The 16,691-nt window shown below is 40.9% G+C and overlaps 2 protein-coding genes across 9 annotated transcripts in view; one reads left to right on the top strand and one right to left on the bottom strand.

The window, feature by feature from the left end:
• myt1b (myelin transcription factor 1b) overlaps positions 1 to 1,492 on the bottom strand; it is a 111,824-nt gene extending 110,332 nt beyond the window's left edge. For 5 of the 6 annotated variants that reach the window (XM_034592011.1, XM_034592012.1, XM_034592016.1 and 2 more), the window contains exons 1-2: positions 1,421 to 1,492; positions 161 to 276 (exon numbers count right to left, since the gene is read on the bottom strand). In XM_034592011.1, the coding sequence (XP_034447902.1) occupies positions 161 to 272 (112 nt within the window). In that variant the 5' untranslated portion in view covers positions 273 to 276; positions 1,421 to 1,492. The remainder of the gene's footprint in view (positions 1 to 160; positions 277 to 1,420) is intronic. The other variant, XM_034592013.1, reaches the window with a different exon arrangement.
• Positions 1,493 to 3,025: 1,533 nt separating this feature from the next.
• On the top strand, positions 3,026 to 13,446 carry tbc1d22b (TBC1 domain family, member 22B). 3 transcript variants are annotated; one of them, XM_034592024.1, is made up of 14 exons: positions 3,026 to 3,290; positions 6,485 to 6,541; positions 6,904 to 7,093; positions 7,188 to 7,353; positions 7,682 to 7,849; positions 8,572 to 8,642; positions 8,941 to 9,069; positions 9,202 to 9,267; positions 11,149 to 11,263; positions 11,457 to 11,563; positions 11,641 to 11,716; positions 11,872 to 11,999; positions 12,182 to 12,277; positions 13,228 to 13,446. In XM_034592024.1, exons 1-14 carry the CDS (start codon positions 3,235 to 3,237, stop codon positions 13,354 to 13,356), a joined length of 1,554 nt encoding a protein of 517 aa, XP_034447915.1. In that variant the 5' UTR covers positions 3,026 to 3,234; the 3' UTR covers positions 13,357 to 13,446. The 3 variants fall into 3 exon arrangements, with proteins under 3 accessions (XP_034447915.1, XP_034447914.1, XP_034447916.1); XM_034592023.1 differs by having other exon boundaries at positions 7,185 to 7,353; XM_034592025.1 differs by lacking the exon at positions 6,485 to 6,541 and having other exon boundaries at positions 3,027 to 3,290; positions 7,185 to 7,353.
• Positions 13,447 to 16,691: the final 3,245 nt, after the last annotated feature.

Here is a 16,691-nt window from a genome sequence, read left to right as displayed (position 1 = left end):
ATACCTACATGCCAGATGAATTATGTAGACTGTACACAGTACATCACACACACACACACACACACACACACACACACACACACACACACACACACACACACACACACACACACACACACACACACAAACACACACACACACACAGACTTCTCTGTCATACCTTTCCCCGAGAATTCACAATCCTTCATGGCCTGGTCACAGTCGGAGCATGTGAGAACAGCTATTGATGACCCGATGACCTTGAGATGAAGAACTCCGCTAAACATCACCATGTGCCTGAAGAGGAGACTGAGTTTCTTAGTGTCCACAACACAGGAGCCATTATCTTGACAAATTAAACTAAAGTTGTGCTCTTATTCAAAGTGTCTGTTCAAATGACCCTTTTCTTTTTGTCACACCAACAAAACAATATTCTATGTCACTTATGTATTTTATCATTTTAAAAGCAAAAAGTGTAAGATGTACATTATGTACATGTTACGTTTAAAGTGAACATGAAGTAAGTCACATGAAGAAGAAAACTCACCTCCTTTCCTTTTCTTTTCAAAAAGTTCTGTGCAAATTTTCATCAAATCCTTTTAGCTGTAATTCCCCCAAAGATTTCAAAACTTTAAGATCAACTACAGAGCTGAACACTCGCCACAGTCACAGGACAACAAAAGAAAAAAGTTCCTCTTTCCTTAAAGAATGCTGTCGGAGTAGTTCTGTTGCCACTAAAGCATTCAGGAAGAGAAGAAGTCACAAAGCTTTCCTTTCAGGGGTGGGAGAGGGAGCAAAACAAGGGGGTCACACAAACCAAAATATAGCTGGGGGCTTAAACTTCATGAGCATGTGCCGTGGAAAAGCACACTATACATTTATTTTGAAAAAACTATTTGCTTCAGTGTGCTCTTCAGTCACAGACTTAGCATTAAAATGATCATTTGAGGGGGTTTTAAGTTACAGATCATATTTGTATTCACAGCAGAGACTTAGTGTATACTTAGAGTAGAAATGTCTCCCATCTAAAAGAAATTATATAAGTCGCCCTGGTGGTCTGCCAGGAAAAAGTTCAAAGTAAATGTGGAGTGTCATTTAAAAAATTGTTGAGCCCCAGGCAACTCCAGTAGTCCCGCATACAGTTCCCTATTGTCCCGCCTTGTGACTCTATTAGTGTATCTCCTCTCAGCCTACTGCTTTCACACCACTGTTTTCCTCGCAGAAACTCAACACTGTGGCAGAAAGTCACAAGGCTTGCTTAAGGCAACATTCAAAATCTCTTTTAAAAAAAACAAAAGTTTGAACAAATTTATAATCCCAGAAAACGTGTGAATAAAACTATTCTCCACTCATAATGACACAAGATCCACGGCACACATTTGTTCCCAGGCTGTAAAAATACTACAAGAGTACAGCAAGAAACCCAAATGTAGACTCTTACCTGGGTTTTGTCAGTTGAAGTTCGTTGGATGCTGGAGGAGGTGAAGACAGGTGAGGGGCTGCAGTGATTTCCCTAAACAAACAGACACAGGAGAGCACCTGCGATTCAAATGCATCAGAGCAGTAAAAACGAAACTAAGGCACGTCTCCCAAATCCGAATTTGCCTGCATTTGAATGGGACACAAGGACTTTAAAAGGAACTGTGTGAGTTGAATGAATAATGATGAAAATAAAATGACTTAGTTCATCATTAGATGACAAGTCAGTCAGTCTCATTCCACTTTGCACACATCTGTTCTGTCAGCTATCTGATTGTATGAAATAACTCATAAAGCATGAATGGAAAACTCACTTTTCAAACATTTACAGTAAATAAGAGGTGGTTCAACTGGTTTCATTTTGACTATGGCTCCTTCACTGGAACAGAGAATGGCTGCCCTCATGTGGACAAAGGCTCAACCTGCAGCATCTAGAGAAGAAAAAAAAGAGAAGTATTACTTCAAGCAGAGGAAGTATTTTGATTTGTGTTCTGGTCTGTGGTTTGTATGGCTTTTAATGTGAGGAATAACTGTATTTAATAAACAGTGCAGAGTCAGACCTCCCTCGCTACATCAGACATTTACTTTGTCTTTTTTATTTTCCTAAAACTGATTATGAATGCAACTTAGTCCTGATAATGCAATACATTTTAAATATAATATTTTTTTCACAAACCAAGGAAGTCAGACATCAGCTAGACAAGAGCACAGGTTAGTGTTGCAATGAAAGTGGATCATCTTAATATCTGAATATCAAACTCTTTGGTTAATAGTAATCAACGTGTCTGACCATCTATGGAGGAGGTACGATTTTGATCAACAGCTGTCAAAGTGCAGGATTACTTTTCTTTATATTTACATTTTTATATATATATATGTATATTCTCTCTCTTTAAAACTGACTTTCAAGTAAAGGTAACTGAACAAATAACTTCATCAACTATTCAAATAGTTTTTATGTATGTATATATTGTATTTCCTGTTAGTCGACCAATCAACCTTAAACAAAATTAAGCCTTTCAGCCTTACAGCACTGGTTGGTTTCTGGGTATCTGGGGTTATAATAATATAATAATAAAACATGTACACTGGGGGTCTCTGTCCTGCAGGTTTAATCTGAACTGAACAGCAGCAAATCCCTACAACTGAGAAACTAGAACTAGCAAAGGATTAATATCTCAATAGTTAGTCATTATTATTCCCTGCATGTCATAAGAAATCATGAGAAATTAATTTAAGTATTAATTAGAAAAGCAAAAGAGCTGAAATGCTTTGTCAGGTCAGGCACCAGGATATCATGGGTGACAGTATTCAGTGTAACACCTGTCTCTCTGTCCAGAGGTCGTGCTGGAGGGAGACTCCTCCGCCATGTCGCCTCCTGTCTCACATGCGAACAACACGCAGGCATCAACATGGCTGAAGTTCGAACAGTGACACGAACTCCCTCCAGCAGCGGAGCTTCTCTCCGCGCGTCCCCGTGTCCGCAGCATCCCCCTCGCCGTCACCTCACCGCATCCTCCTATTGGCCACCGTCCCTGCACCTGTTCCCCCCGCCCGCCAATCACACGCCCCGGTCGCTGTGCTCCAAGATGGCGGCTTCCAGTGCTCCCTGTTACACATCTTAAGCATTCGAAAGCGAAATATCTCCGTCCACCGGCTGTTTGAACCCATGAGGGAGCCGAGCGGCCCGGAGCTGTCGACACTGAAACACGGAAGCTGCTCCCCCGCGGTTTGTTCATGTCGGTGTGGGAGTGAAGGGGGTTGTGTTTACCGAGTATGGCCACCGAGAACAGGATCAATTTTTGGAGGAGAAACGCAAAGGTTCCCGGAAGGTGGGTGTTCGTCACTGTCTCTTCCTTACCGATGCGAGGTTAGGTTCGTTCATTTAGTGAGTGTCACACAGTAATGAAGGGTATGACAGGACAGAAACATGATCATAGCTGGTTTGGGCTGGAATGCAGAGCTTCAAGTTGATCTCGCACATTTAAAATGTAGATGCCTGACTTGTAGTCATGAGTCGCTCGTGTGTGTTGTGTGACTTTGCGCCGTCTTGTGTGAGTGTGTGTCTGCTGAGGGAGACACTCCACCTCTCTGTGTGGAGCTGCCAGCTGTCACACACCGTGCGTCGCCCGCCATATGTTTCCTCAGCCAGAGACTGGCCCCAGACTGAGAGAGGGCAGCACTGCACTTATTCAGATGAGGATCTATGCTGGCGTCTCAGACCTCTGATTTTGTAAAGATGAGTCAGAAGTTACATGAACAACATCCTCTTTTTGTGTCAGTTTTGACCACACCTCGTATGCACAAGAGGCAGGGAGCCCGGTCATAGTATGTTTGTGGGTTATATGGGAAAAAGGCTACACACTTATTAGTAATCAATCCAATTTTATTTGTATAGCCCACATTAACAAATCACTCATAGGGCGTCCTCTGCCCTTGACCCTCTACACAAGTAAGGAAAAACGACCCCAAAAAACCCTTTTAACAGGGAAATAAAACGTAGAAACCTCAGAGAGAGCCACAGGTGAGGGATCCCTCAGGACGGACAGAAGTGCAATAGATGTGTAGCAGAGCACATCAACAAAATTACAATATTTACAACATTGATGAGAAAAGACCGGGTCAAACATAAATGGAGAGGTGTATCAATGTTTTAAAGTATTTATACAAAATGTCAGACAGAGACGAAGGGAGCAGCAATGTAATGATAGTAGTATACCTACTATTACAAAGAAGAGAGTGAGAAGTCAGGGGGAAAACAGTATTATTTGACTGAAGGTCATTCAGACTATTACCTGTGATTTAGGCCTAAGTTCTCATGTACTGAGTACTCCTGTGTCACTGTGGAAGTTAGTGTTTGTTTCTCTGAAAAATATATACATGATCAAACCCACCGGGTTATTTTACTGCTGTTCTTAGGCATTCCTACATGTACATGTGTCTTGTACAACAGGGGAAATATTACTGCAGTATTTTGTATAACAATATAAAACAATACAAGATAGTTCCAGTCAAGACAAATATAGCTGGTAGCAAACATGTATTTTTATTTTGGTTCAAAATGTGTCATTTCCAGATGCCATCTTTGTTTTTAGGGGAGGCTAGAGTTTGGTCAAATTGTTTTATTGTGCAGCTAATGACTATTCTTTTTGTCAAGATGCTGAGACAGAATTAGTCAAGTGTTGTTAAGCTTTTCAGAGAAATGTATGCGAAGCATTTTGGCTTGTATGGTTAGAACCAGCCTGTAGAGCTTGTTCAATAAAGATCATTGTAATGGGTTATAATTTGCTCTGAGGATCTGGGGGTATACTCTCCTTTTATTCCTCTCACTATACACTCTTGTGCAAAATGAAAAGTCATCATTGTTGTGGCATGACACTTTCATGCATATGTGTTTTATGTTTGTCTTAATTGGCCTGCATGTCTTCATGACTATCAAGACTCGTGAGTAGCTGTCCTGCGCTGGCTCCATGCAGCTGCCTGGCAGAGAGGCTGCAGCCGACAGGAGGTCGTGTGGTGGTGGGCAGCTTGTTATGGAAATCTGAGAAGAGAGGATCTCTAAGGAGAGGGCGTTGTTGCCTTTGTCACACACACTGATCCTTCTCAAACTGTGGTGGGCGGAAGGCTGGGAACCCAAACTCAAACACATGTTTGAACAAGAAAAGCCAGCTGAAAGTCTTGCTTGTCCTTGAGCCGCTCCTGATAAAACAAGTCTGCTGCTGTTAAACAAGGGACTCTGGCTCTGCCAGATTATCAGCAGGCCCAGTTCTCGCTTCTCAGCCATCAGGCTTACTGTCAGTTTGTGCATGCAAATAAATGAGCGAGGGTGACACATTTTAGCCTCTCATTTAGCCACAGTTTGACAAAAATCCAGGCTACTAGTGGTATTTATTGCTTTGTGATATTCACACAAAAGCTTTTCAGCTAGTTTGAATGAGGGTATCATGTGTGAATTTCTGAGACAGCGACAGGGAACCTTTGGATGAACAGTGATGATAGGTTTTGTGTTAGACCAATGCTGGTGTGGGGAAAAAAGAATATTCATTAGAAAATGTCTTTGTCCTCAGAGGGAGAACAAACAACGACTGACCTCAGACAATATTTAGTCTCCCAGTAAGTTTGACCGAAAGCCGTCGGTCTGAAAAGTGACAGGTCAATTATTTGTTTACAAGACGTAACTAATATTTTATTTGTGCTGTGAACACAGATACTTGCCTCAGTTACCACGCTGTGTAACCACAACTACAACTGTGTGACTGTTGAGCATGAGCATGTGTTTTGTTAGAAAAGCCTAAAAAACCTAAAATGTAGTGGAGGGGGCTGCAGTGAAAAGAGATAAGGAGAGGAGTGTTGTTGGCAGTTACGGCCCTGGCCCAGATCCCATTCTACAAGTCTTATCTGTATCTGCTTTGGGCCGACGGAGAGTTAGAAAGAAGCTGAGCATCAAGATTCTCACATCCGCTGAACATAATGGCCACCACAGGGTGGTAAGGAACACGGGGGGTGTGCAAGCTGTTCCCTAGTTCAGTTCAGTACTCACTAAAAACAGCACATTCTCAGTTTAGTCGGAGGGTTGAATTCAGATGTCATCTGTTAACTGCAAATTACAGTGTGCTGTCAACCTCTCTTTTTCCTTTGTTTGGATTGGTTTTGTTTTACACAGCAGAAGTTGGATGGGCACTATCCACTCTCCTTCCCTTGTGTGTGTATATATTTCTTTGTAATACTGGACACAGTATATGTTCAACCTTGTGCATTGGCTAACGTATCATTTCCATCAGTGGTGCTTCCTCATCTGTGATTATGCAGATTTTTTAAGGGATTGAGCAATTTACTGCAACTAATAAACAAAGGAAACAAAACAACACAGACAAGGACAATATGTGCGTCTGTCAACCTTCCTCTGAACAATAATTCATGAGTAGGTCTTCTGAAGATTTCCTCTAGGCCTAGTTAGCACAGAATCTTGGAAGCTGCATGTGTTTTTGTGCACAGCAGTGACCGCGTTTCACATCATCTTCTACAGCGTACAACCAGTCTATGGAGCACAGCATCCACCTCTCGACCCGCGATTGCGACGCACGTGAGTGAGCACATGAGAACTGGACTGCATGGTGTCAGGTCACCCCCGTGGATGCATTTTGTTTGTGTCACTCCCATTTTCACACTTTGTTTTGCAGCTAATTGTTCCTTGCTGTGAAGACCTGAGCATGTGTGGATTGTATGCAGTACCAATATTGACATTTACATACCTCTGCCTGTTTGAGAGAATAGTTTTGTTTTCCTGTTCTTTTTTGTTGGCTTAGCAGTTTTGTTTCATTGTTTATTTTTGTGATACCATCTCTTAACTGAGTATATATCAACAACGGCTGCTGCCATGAGTGAGACTGTTAAATATTTTTTTTCTGGCTTTCTTTGTTTAACCTCTGGATCTGTCCCCTGCAGGTATCCCAAAGACACAAAGCCCAAGTTCAACAATCTAAAAACAAAAAAGGCCTCTAGCTTCCACGAGTTTGCTTGCAGCACCAACGATGCTTGGGACATCGATGATGAGGAGGACAATGATTTCCTCGGGACCCCCGCCCCAACTTCATCCCTGTCATCAGACCTGCCCTCTACGCCTGCACAGATCCATGTGATTATAAGACATCATTTTTACCACTACGGGCATGGGGTTGGTGTGAAATAAGCAGAGATATTCTGAAGTGTTTCCTTTGTCCTTCCAGCAGCAGAGTCAGGCGGGTGACTCGGAGAGCAGGATGTCACACAGACTGGCATCTCTTAGCCCAGAACCTCAGAACCTCCAGGATGATCAGGAGGAAGACGTGGACTCTGAGACCGTCAATGGCAAGGTTGTCAAGTCTAATAGTGAGGCCCACCTCAACTCGTCCTCAGGTATGTGACTCGTGTGCTGCAGCACTACATTCTGCATTAAGAGTTACTGAGCATCTTATCAGGTGATTCATAGTAAAGCTAAGGACCACTGGGATTATCAGGCCTTTAGAATGTACCAGGCAGGACATTCACAGTCTGAAAACGGTCAGAACAGGTGATAGATGAACAATTAAATGTTTTTGTCTGCAAGAATTTAAACAGAATTTTGTGTGTTATTTCTGGGGTTTTGGTAGTTTGATTGTTGTGTCCTTCGTTTTTTAATTAAACACATGTTTTTACATAATAACCTATATAATAACCTTATTTTTGCTTGCACGGCCCTCTATAGTCCGATCCACGCTGCAGAAGCAGCAGTCTCTCCCAGTTCGTCCCATCATCCCACTAGTGGCTCGGATCTCCGACCAGAATGCATCCGGGGCACCACCCATGACGGTGCGGGAGAAGAGCCGACTGGACAAATTCAAGCAGCTGCTTGCCAGTCCCAACACTGATCTAGGTACAGTAGAAGAGCAAACCACACAGCTTCACATTTTCATAGTGTAGATATGAGTTGTGTTGTAGGGGCCGCATCCTTCGGAAGCTGCATTTAAAGGCCCATGGCATCACAGCATTGTGACTAGACACGACTGAAAAAGGCATCCATCCATTAATACAAATGATTCAATGAATGGATCTTTCTCAGGCCAACCTATCTCTGGATACATTGAGCACTTGTGACAGAGCTTACAAGCTAACCATGCAGGCGTTCTAGGCTGCAGCAAGTGTAATGGCTCAAAGTAGCTGACGATGCAACAGAAAGGGTAGGAAAAGCTGGGGATGCCATAGGAAGTCCTCCATAGACCAGCCATCTTATTGATTCTCCCCTCGCGGTCTTCTCGGTCTAGGAAGGCCACACTTTAGACAGAATCTAAACTCCAGAGGATGCAGCAGCTGATTTGGTACACAGCTATGGAGTAGGTATTAATAATAAAACATTCAGATTTACACAGAATGGGTCGACCTGCATAAGAAATGTTTAAATGTCATTTGAGAGAGAAGAGGGTTAAGTTGACCTTCCTCATACATATTCTGCTGTCAGAATTCAGTATTACATGCCAACACTTCCCTCTAAGTTACAGCCAGCTGAATATACTGTGTGTTTCAGTGTGTTGATCGCTGCTGTGGTTTTAATCCAGTGCTAATCATTTGTGTTTCTATCTTGCTCTGTGCTGTTTACAGAGGAACTTCGGAAGCACAGCTGGTCAGGTATTCCAAAGAAAGTCCGGCCAATCACATGGAGACTTCTCTCTGTAAGTCTCATGACCTTCAGTTTTAAAGTATCACACGTTTCGGGCTGGTTACACGGCATCCTGTCTCAATATTCCAAAGTAAAATTTTCTAGCCTCTGTGTAGCCATTTCCATTTCTTTAGGAAAATGCAGACATGATGTCAAAAGCCTTATCCATCCATGCAACCTTGTCTTCAGGCTGTTGTCTTATCTCAAATGGCCGTCCTGTTCTGTTCCTCTGAAACTGTTCATGTAATCAAAAAGACGTTTCTTCTCACCGACACTTTCTCTTATGTATTTTCTCTGTGGTGCTCTGACAGGGCTACCTGCCGGCCAACAAGGACCGCAGAGAGCTGGTGCTAAAAAGGAAGCGAGAAGAATACTTTGGATTCATAGAGCAGTATTACCACTCCAGAACAGACGAGCACTTCAAGGACACATACAGACAGGTAAAGTTGACAAATATTCTTCTACTGCTAATGTGTCAAAATCAGTTAACACCACCATTTTAAAGTCAACATGTTATGAGCTTTGATTATCCTGAGTAACATTTTAATGTTGGTAATCTTTCTTCCTGTTAGATCCACATTGACATTCCAAGAACAAACCCTCTGGTTCCCTTGTTCCAGCAGCCTGTGGTACAAGAGGTAAGATCTAAACTACTGCAGAACAGAGGCATTACATTATAAATACGGAAGAAGGTCATTTAGCATCATTTGTCTGTGGGTGTGGTTTTTCTGATGTTGTAAGTCCTCATAATGTAAACCATTATATTCTTTAGGTGAAGACATGTGTGGGTGTGGGGTTAGGTTTAGGTTATGGTTAGCCAAGTAGTGGTTAGGTTAAGGTTAGAGTCTCCTGGAAATGAAGGTAAGTCAGTGTTAATCATTGATGTGGCCAGCTGGTATTTGTGGTTGGTGACCGGTGCACTTGTGTCTAAATTAATGTTAAATGTAAAATCTATAAAGAGGAAACACTGAGATGGGAACTCTAACTTTGTTGCTTCTAAGCTAGATCCTTTATCATGAAGCAAAATCAGTAGGTTATCAGCTAGCTATGGGCTAAACTCAGAGATCACCAGAGGTGAGCTGATAGTCGAGATCACCATCGTGACGTGCCGGTCAACCTAAAGCCCTTTATAGAGGCTACATCATGTGATTAAGAGAAATGTTTCACCTCTCATCTAAGAGGCTTCTTCAGTTCAGTACGCTGATCTTGTCAGTAAAGCACAGATTCGTATCTCGTGGCCATGAATTAGTTATCTTGTCCCTACGTCTTAATAACTTGTGGCCACACCTTATTAGCGTGTGACCATGCAATAACTTTTCCCCCCAATAATCCATTTATTGTCCATACTCATTTTGAACCTGTTTTTATTATATCCTTTATTCGATCAGGTAGCCTCACTTTGACATAGATCTCCTTTGCATAGCAGTAGAAGATACAATGCACCAAAGCATGTATGTAATGGCTAAACCATATAAACATCATCATAACAAAGTCCAAGCTTTTCTCCAGCCCTAATATTTGAACATAATTCCTATTGTCTCCATTGTTTTCCCTCATTATTCGGGTCTCACCTCGCTGTAAATCACTCTTCACAAGCTCCTGGTGGTTATCACTGCTTAGTCTCACACTATATTAAATACTTCACTCATGGTTGCTAATAGCTGCTAATATATGTTAATAGTTGCTAATAGTTGCTAATAACAACTATAATAGTGATCTGAGATCATTGATCTTCGACTCAGTTAGCTCAAAGACAGCAAGACTGAGATTACCTTGGTTTGTGATGGAAGCATATATATATATATCAAGGACTCAGGATTCATTTAAATATAATCACAGGATTCGATCATGTAAAAGAGAGATTTCTGTGAGGTGAGAGATTTTATGAAGAATGCTAAGTTCTAGATGTTATGTTGATCTGTTTTTAACTTAGATCACAATATTAAAATTTCTCGTCAACACTCGTGGTTTGACCAATTATATTGTGAACTAGTGCTGTGTCCATTGGAAACTGGCCTGTTTGGAATGGGGTGGTTGCTTGGCCTGCTACTACTAAATCTAGAGAAACCCTTTAATTGTCAAAAATACAGCATGCTACAGTCCTACAGTAATGCTGCAAGACAGCCATTCACACTTGAACAACTGACACTCACTCATTAACGTACTTTCACAGTAATCAAATTCTCACCGAGATGATGATGATTATCAGGAGAAAAGCTTGTAAACTCATGTTGCATTGATTCTGTGATCTCTATACCTGTTAATACATGGGTGTTGGAGTTTAAAGTAGATTGCAGTAAATTCAGATCTGGTATCAACATCTCTGTCTGAAATTATTTTCAAAGAATTGAGCCCAAGCAAGAGTTGAACATTGTAATTCAAAGCAACTTTCCTGAAATACTAAAACAGAAAGTTAAGAATCATGATGAAAATTATACCATTGGTGTTTGCCTTGTATTCTCAGTGAATCTGCTCCACACATCTGCTAATCAAACATGTTGTCGTCTTTCCTTCCTCAGGTGTTTGAGCGTATCCTCTTTATCTGGGCCATCCGTCACCCAGCCAGTGGCTACGTCCAGGGAATCAATGACCTAGTCACACCCTTCTTTGTCGTCTTCTTGTCAGAGTTTGTCAGTAAGTTACTGGCGGGAGAATTCCTGTTAGAGCCCCATTATCTTCAGATGGTCAGTTTCATGACGCTACATTTTACAGTGTTGTTACCAAATCCAGGGTCATAAACATGTCACTTAGCCACCTCAGCAGAGGGCAGCGTTGAGGAATCATATACAGATCGTATCTGTATGATCAGTGTTGTCTTGTTTTTCAGTGGAGGATGTGGAGAACTTTGAGATGGCAGGGCTGCCTCTGGACACCCAGAGAAACATCGAAGCTGATAGCTTCTGGTGCATGAGTAAGCTGCTGGACGGAATCCAGGTCTGCTTACACACAAACACGTCAGTGAACATAAAACAATAAAGTGGGCCCGTTTACTTAGATTGTTATTTTCTCAGGACAACTACACCTTTGCTCAGCCTGGAATCCAGAACAAAGTAAAGGCTTTAGAGGAGCTGGTCAGCAGGATAGATGGTGAGTGGACTCCTGACAGTTGTCATCCATAACTGTACTTTTATGTGACGTGCTCTGCTCATTCCTCCTTATTTTGAGCTTGTTTACTACTAGCTTCTACTTGCTAAATGTGATAGAGTGCTCTCTCTGTGTGTGTGTGTGTTGTATGTCTCCAGAGGACATTCACAATCATTTCAAGAGGTATGAGGTAGAGTACCTGCAGTTTGCTTTCCGGTGGATGAACAATCTGCTGATGAGGGAGCTGCCTCTTCGTTGCACTATCCGTCTCTGGGACACCTACCAGGTAGTGCAGACTGGACACCATAATTGAAACTTAAAAATAAGAAAGGAATAAAAAAAAAAAAAAGAATCATCTGTTAAGTTGACTGGGTTCAGGTGTTGAGGCCGACTTTGACCTGTTTATTATCTTTGCCTGTCACATTTGAATGATGGATTTAATTGAGTTGTAATCTGCTTTTTTCACAGGCTGAAGCAGAGGGTTTCTCCCACTTCCACCTGTACGTCTGTGCTGCTTTTCTCATTGAGTGGCGCAAAGAGATTCTCTCCATGGTTGACTTTCAGGTACCACTGTCTTAGCAGTTGCTCACACACGACTGAGAAAGTAACCCAAACTAAATACTGAGAGCAGAGCTAACAGATGAAATCAAGACATATGTTCATATAAAGAAACTCTTGAATCTTGGCATCTCAATTTCCCCAATTCAACATGAAAGCTGGATTTTCCCTTTAGTTGACTTTAAATTCTATACGTGATAATTTACATTAGCTGGTCTCTCACCCAGCTTGCCGGTGATTCGCAAGGCATTCTGGGTACCCCTCCGTTTGAAGTGAGGGTCTGAAAAATCTCTGTTTGGAGGGGTATAGAGCCCTTACCCTTGGCCCTACCCCTCCGTCCCAACAGGTATTGGGACAGCCTACCCCTACACGTGAACGCGCAAAACAAAGGGGTATGGCCAAGGGGTGAAATGGGATTGGGCCTAACAGTCGGTCAGCTAAGTAGAACGAGTGACAACGTAAAACTAAGAGTGAGAGCAAAAGAGACTCTAGAGCCGCAGGTTAAGATTCTTTGACAATATTTACTCTACAAAATATAACTGATGTGCGCCCTGTGCTCAAAATATCCCTCAACAACTGTAACTTCATATTTATGCACGATAGCAGCTGTTGTCACTGTGTTACATTATCAGATGTTTGCTCAAATCCATGTGTGAGTTGATCTTAGCAGCAGACAGCAATCCACACAAAACTACACATGATTCCTTCTAGTACACACAGGAAGTTAAAGAACTACTTTGTTGCTGAAAAGCATATGGTCAATAAATTCAGTTTCAGAGTTAAGTGTTGCTTTAATTCCATACAGGCTGTTGTACAGTAGGGGACATGATTTTACTTTGTCAGAGATAAGCCCACGTATTTTTTATATTTCTGAAATGTTATACATACTCTGTTATTAACTCCTACTTTCCAAATATAGTGTGAAAGTCATGAACTGATTCTCTGTTGCTCTTCAGGGCCTCCTCATGCTACTGCAGAATGTTCCGACAATCCACTGGGGGAACGAGGAAGTGGGTCTCCTCCTGGCTGAGGCCTACAGACTGAAGTACATGTTTGCAGATGCACCCAGCCACTACAAGAGATAGTTTCAGGGCCTCCTCGTCTTAGCAAACACAGTACTTTCAAACTTCAAACCAGACTGTGACTGCGAGAGACACACTCCATTCGGAGATCCTCGAAAAAAATGAAGTGTTGTCTCTGAGGTGTATTCTGGTGTCATCAAGTGCAGCTCCAGGAGACATGTCGGATGTTTCCTCAGAGCCACTGAACTTCTCTTGTCAATTTCCACTGGACACTGAAAACCATGGCTCATGGTGCAGCCATCGAGCTCAGTGACAATGAGATTATTTGCAGTTATAGTACTGCACTGGATCAATGGACGGTTACCATAACCATAGCTATGCCATTTTGGTGGACCTGTACTGTTGGTCAAGCAACATTGATTCTCTCTCAAGTCAAGCGTACACTGAGATGTACATGCTGTAATATAAAGGGATGATGAATGTTTGTGAGATCATCCTCTAGTGAAAGATGACTATTTTTTTGCAGATTTGTTGTAGTTAAAGTTTTACAGTGGAAACATATTAGGTGTAACCCAGGCAACTAAATCACCTTGTCATTTTTCTTTTTTACAAACGTGTTTAGTCTGACACTGTTGAGCTGTTCTGAATAAGGACAGCTAATTTGTGCGTATATGTTGGTTCAGGGTTACCAAATCTGCACTGTACAATCAACCAGTCAACGTCCAGAGTTTGGGCCTCAATCACTCAATTGAATCAGTTTCCACTAATGATATGTTGGTTTGTATTTAGGTCTCAGACCTAACAGTAGCAAATAGTAGGTACTGTGTTTCCTTTCAGGTTCTGTTTTGGTGGAAGGTGGAGAAACTGATATGATATGTTTGTCCCACTGGTCTTTCTTTTTTTTTTTAAGAATAACTACCAGGCTCTTGTGTGCAGCTCATAAATGTCGACACTGGTACATTTTGAAATTGACTTGCCTCTGAAGGGATCAGAAACATGGGAAGAACTTCAGGTTGGCGTAGCTGTGGAACTCATTCATATGTCTGCTGAAGTGGGTCTGATTTCATGTTGCAACTGACTTAGATTAATCTAAGTTTTATTATATTTTAGGCAATTGAAATACAATTTGAGTTAAAGATTGTAGCACATATAAACACTCTTCTAACAGCACAAAACGAGATCAGTAAACACTGATCTTTTGGCCTGTGTTTGTGGAGTGTTTGTTTTACCAAACTCCATTTGTATGCATAACAATAAGAGTAGCATTCTTATTACTGATCTTATGATAGTCTGTGCAGTATTGAATTAAAAACCTGTGGCCATTGTAAAAAACTAACAAAAAATAGACAAAGAAACTGCAGATAATAAAAAGTAGTTTAGTATGATTGTTTATGGAGATTTTGAACTGAGAAAGTTCCCCTGTCAATGTCTGTTGGTACTGAAAGACATTTAGTGGCACATTCCTACCTACGGACACAGTGCAGCTCATTTGTGGTGAATTCTTAACATACTCCATCCTGTCACAGTGTAACATGGATAAATGTTAATGCTTGTGTTTTATATGTGTTTCTGATTTGGTTTGCTCTTTCCAGTGTTTATTTGTAACAGCATTTTTCAGCGTGTGTGTGTGGTTGGGGGGAGGGTGTTACTATTACTCAAATACCTTCATTACCAGTGATAATTATTATACAGCCCTGCTCATTGTCGACTACAACACATTGAATTTTGAAGCATTAGAAGTCTTAGTTCGGGTCCAGGAATGGGTGGGGTCACTTTGACATTATATTCAGTAAGGGAGACACTGTGATGCTTAAAACTAATTAGCGAACTCGATAATTAAAATTTTTGGAAAAGTCTTAACAATCTTATACCTGTTTATAGATCATTCATTGTCAGTTTGGCATTATTAATCCACCAGTAATCTCGTTTTTATCCCCCATGTTTCAGCTGAAACATGGTCACAGTTTGCCTTCAGCCTTAACGTTGGTTTTCTTCATTCAGGTGCACCAACTGATTGTGTCCCTACAATGATGGTATTGGTCACTCCATGCTGTGCTTGTGTTAAAGGTCAAGTGTCGTCAATTAGAATGTCGATAACAAAAGGCCGACAAAAACGGACAACTTGCTGATTTGTACCAAGAAGTGTTTGTGCTGTTTCAACATTCATCTTTATTGGGCCGATACAATGTGTTTTATTAGAGTGCTTTTATTAGAGTTCACTGCTGGCTCCAGCCTTGAATGAAGAAATATAAAATGATTACAGTACCTGCTGTATGTTAACTTTTTGTTTATATTAAACTATTGTTATACAAGTGCCAACATGAAGAGTGTGTCTTTTTTTGTGTTGTGTTTTAGCCGGTCACAACGCAAGTCAAAGCTCATTCCTTTTCTTCTCAACTTTATTGGGAATATGGAGTATGGCATCAACACTATACAGGTACAATGCAGCAGAGGGGGACTGTGCAAGGAAACAGCAACTGTTTTATCACTCGAAATCTCAAAGTTGGGATTTTATTTATAATATTAAGTGATTTTGGTGCTTTTGTTCGAAGTCTAATTTGAGCGATGATTTCAGGATTTTATTCTTGCCAGACATAGAAGTAGATACAACACAGTTCCTCATTATTGTTTGGTAAGATCATACCTGTGTTAAATGGTCTTTAGAGATAGAAGCTGGAAAAGAACCGATGTTTTATCTCAACCATTTGAGAATATTAAGTCAGAATGAGCGTACACTGCATAACAAAACATTATGGTGCGTTGTTTCAATAGTACTTTTGCAAAATGAGCATACACTATCATTAATATTAAAATGAAACCCCAAAAAATATTTTGAAGGATAAAAGATTGTGTTATTAGTGTTTTCATTTCTTGGGGAATAGGGAATGTTAAATTCATTACTCAGTCTTTTTATTGATTTTCTTATCAAATTTGCGAAATATGTTTTATTTTGGGAACATTATTTCAGAGAGATAGTTTCTTACAAAATAATTACATTTCTTTTCCAGTATAAGAAGTCCCAGAGTTGATAGTGGAGCCAGTTGTCAGTAACAATTAGTGAGAGCATGTCCATTGTCCAAAAGTTGAGGAAGATGCAGATCTTCATTACTTTGAAACTAGTTATAAGACATTGTGATTATAGGCTGTGGGATTGCTTAATAATCTTATCATATTGTTTTACATAATTTTAAGAGCATTTTAAGCATAAACATCTCATAAGGCATTAAGTTTCCAACTGTACATTCTGGTGTGATATGTACACCTGGCTGGAACCTAAACTCCAATCTCTTTCTCAGGTGAAATATGGTTACATTTGGAATCATAGTGGAGGATACAAATTATGATTTGCTGTTGAATGCTATTCTGAGAAAATGTGTAATCCATAAGTACATGAAAAC

This window comes from Hippoglossus hippoglossus, chromosome 7 (assembly GCF_009819705.1).
Source record: "Hippoglossus hippoglossus isolate fHipHip1 chromosome 7, fHipHip1.pri, whole genome shotgun sequence".
NCBI classification, from domain to species: Eukaryota; Metazoa; Chordata; class Actinopteri; order Pleuronectiformes; family Pleuronectidae; genus Hippoglossus; species Hippoglossus hippoglossus.
Note: the sequence above shows the minus strand (reverse complement) of the source record. Positions and strands in the feature narration are given on the sequence as shown.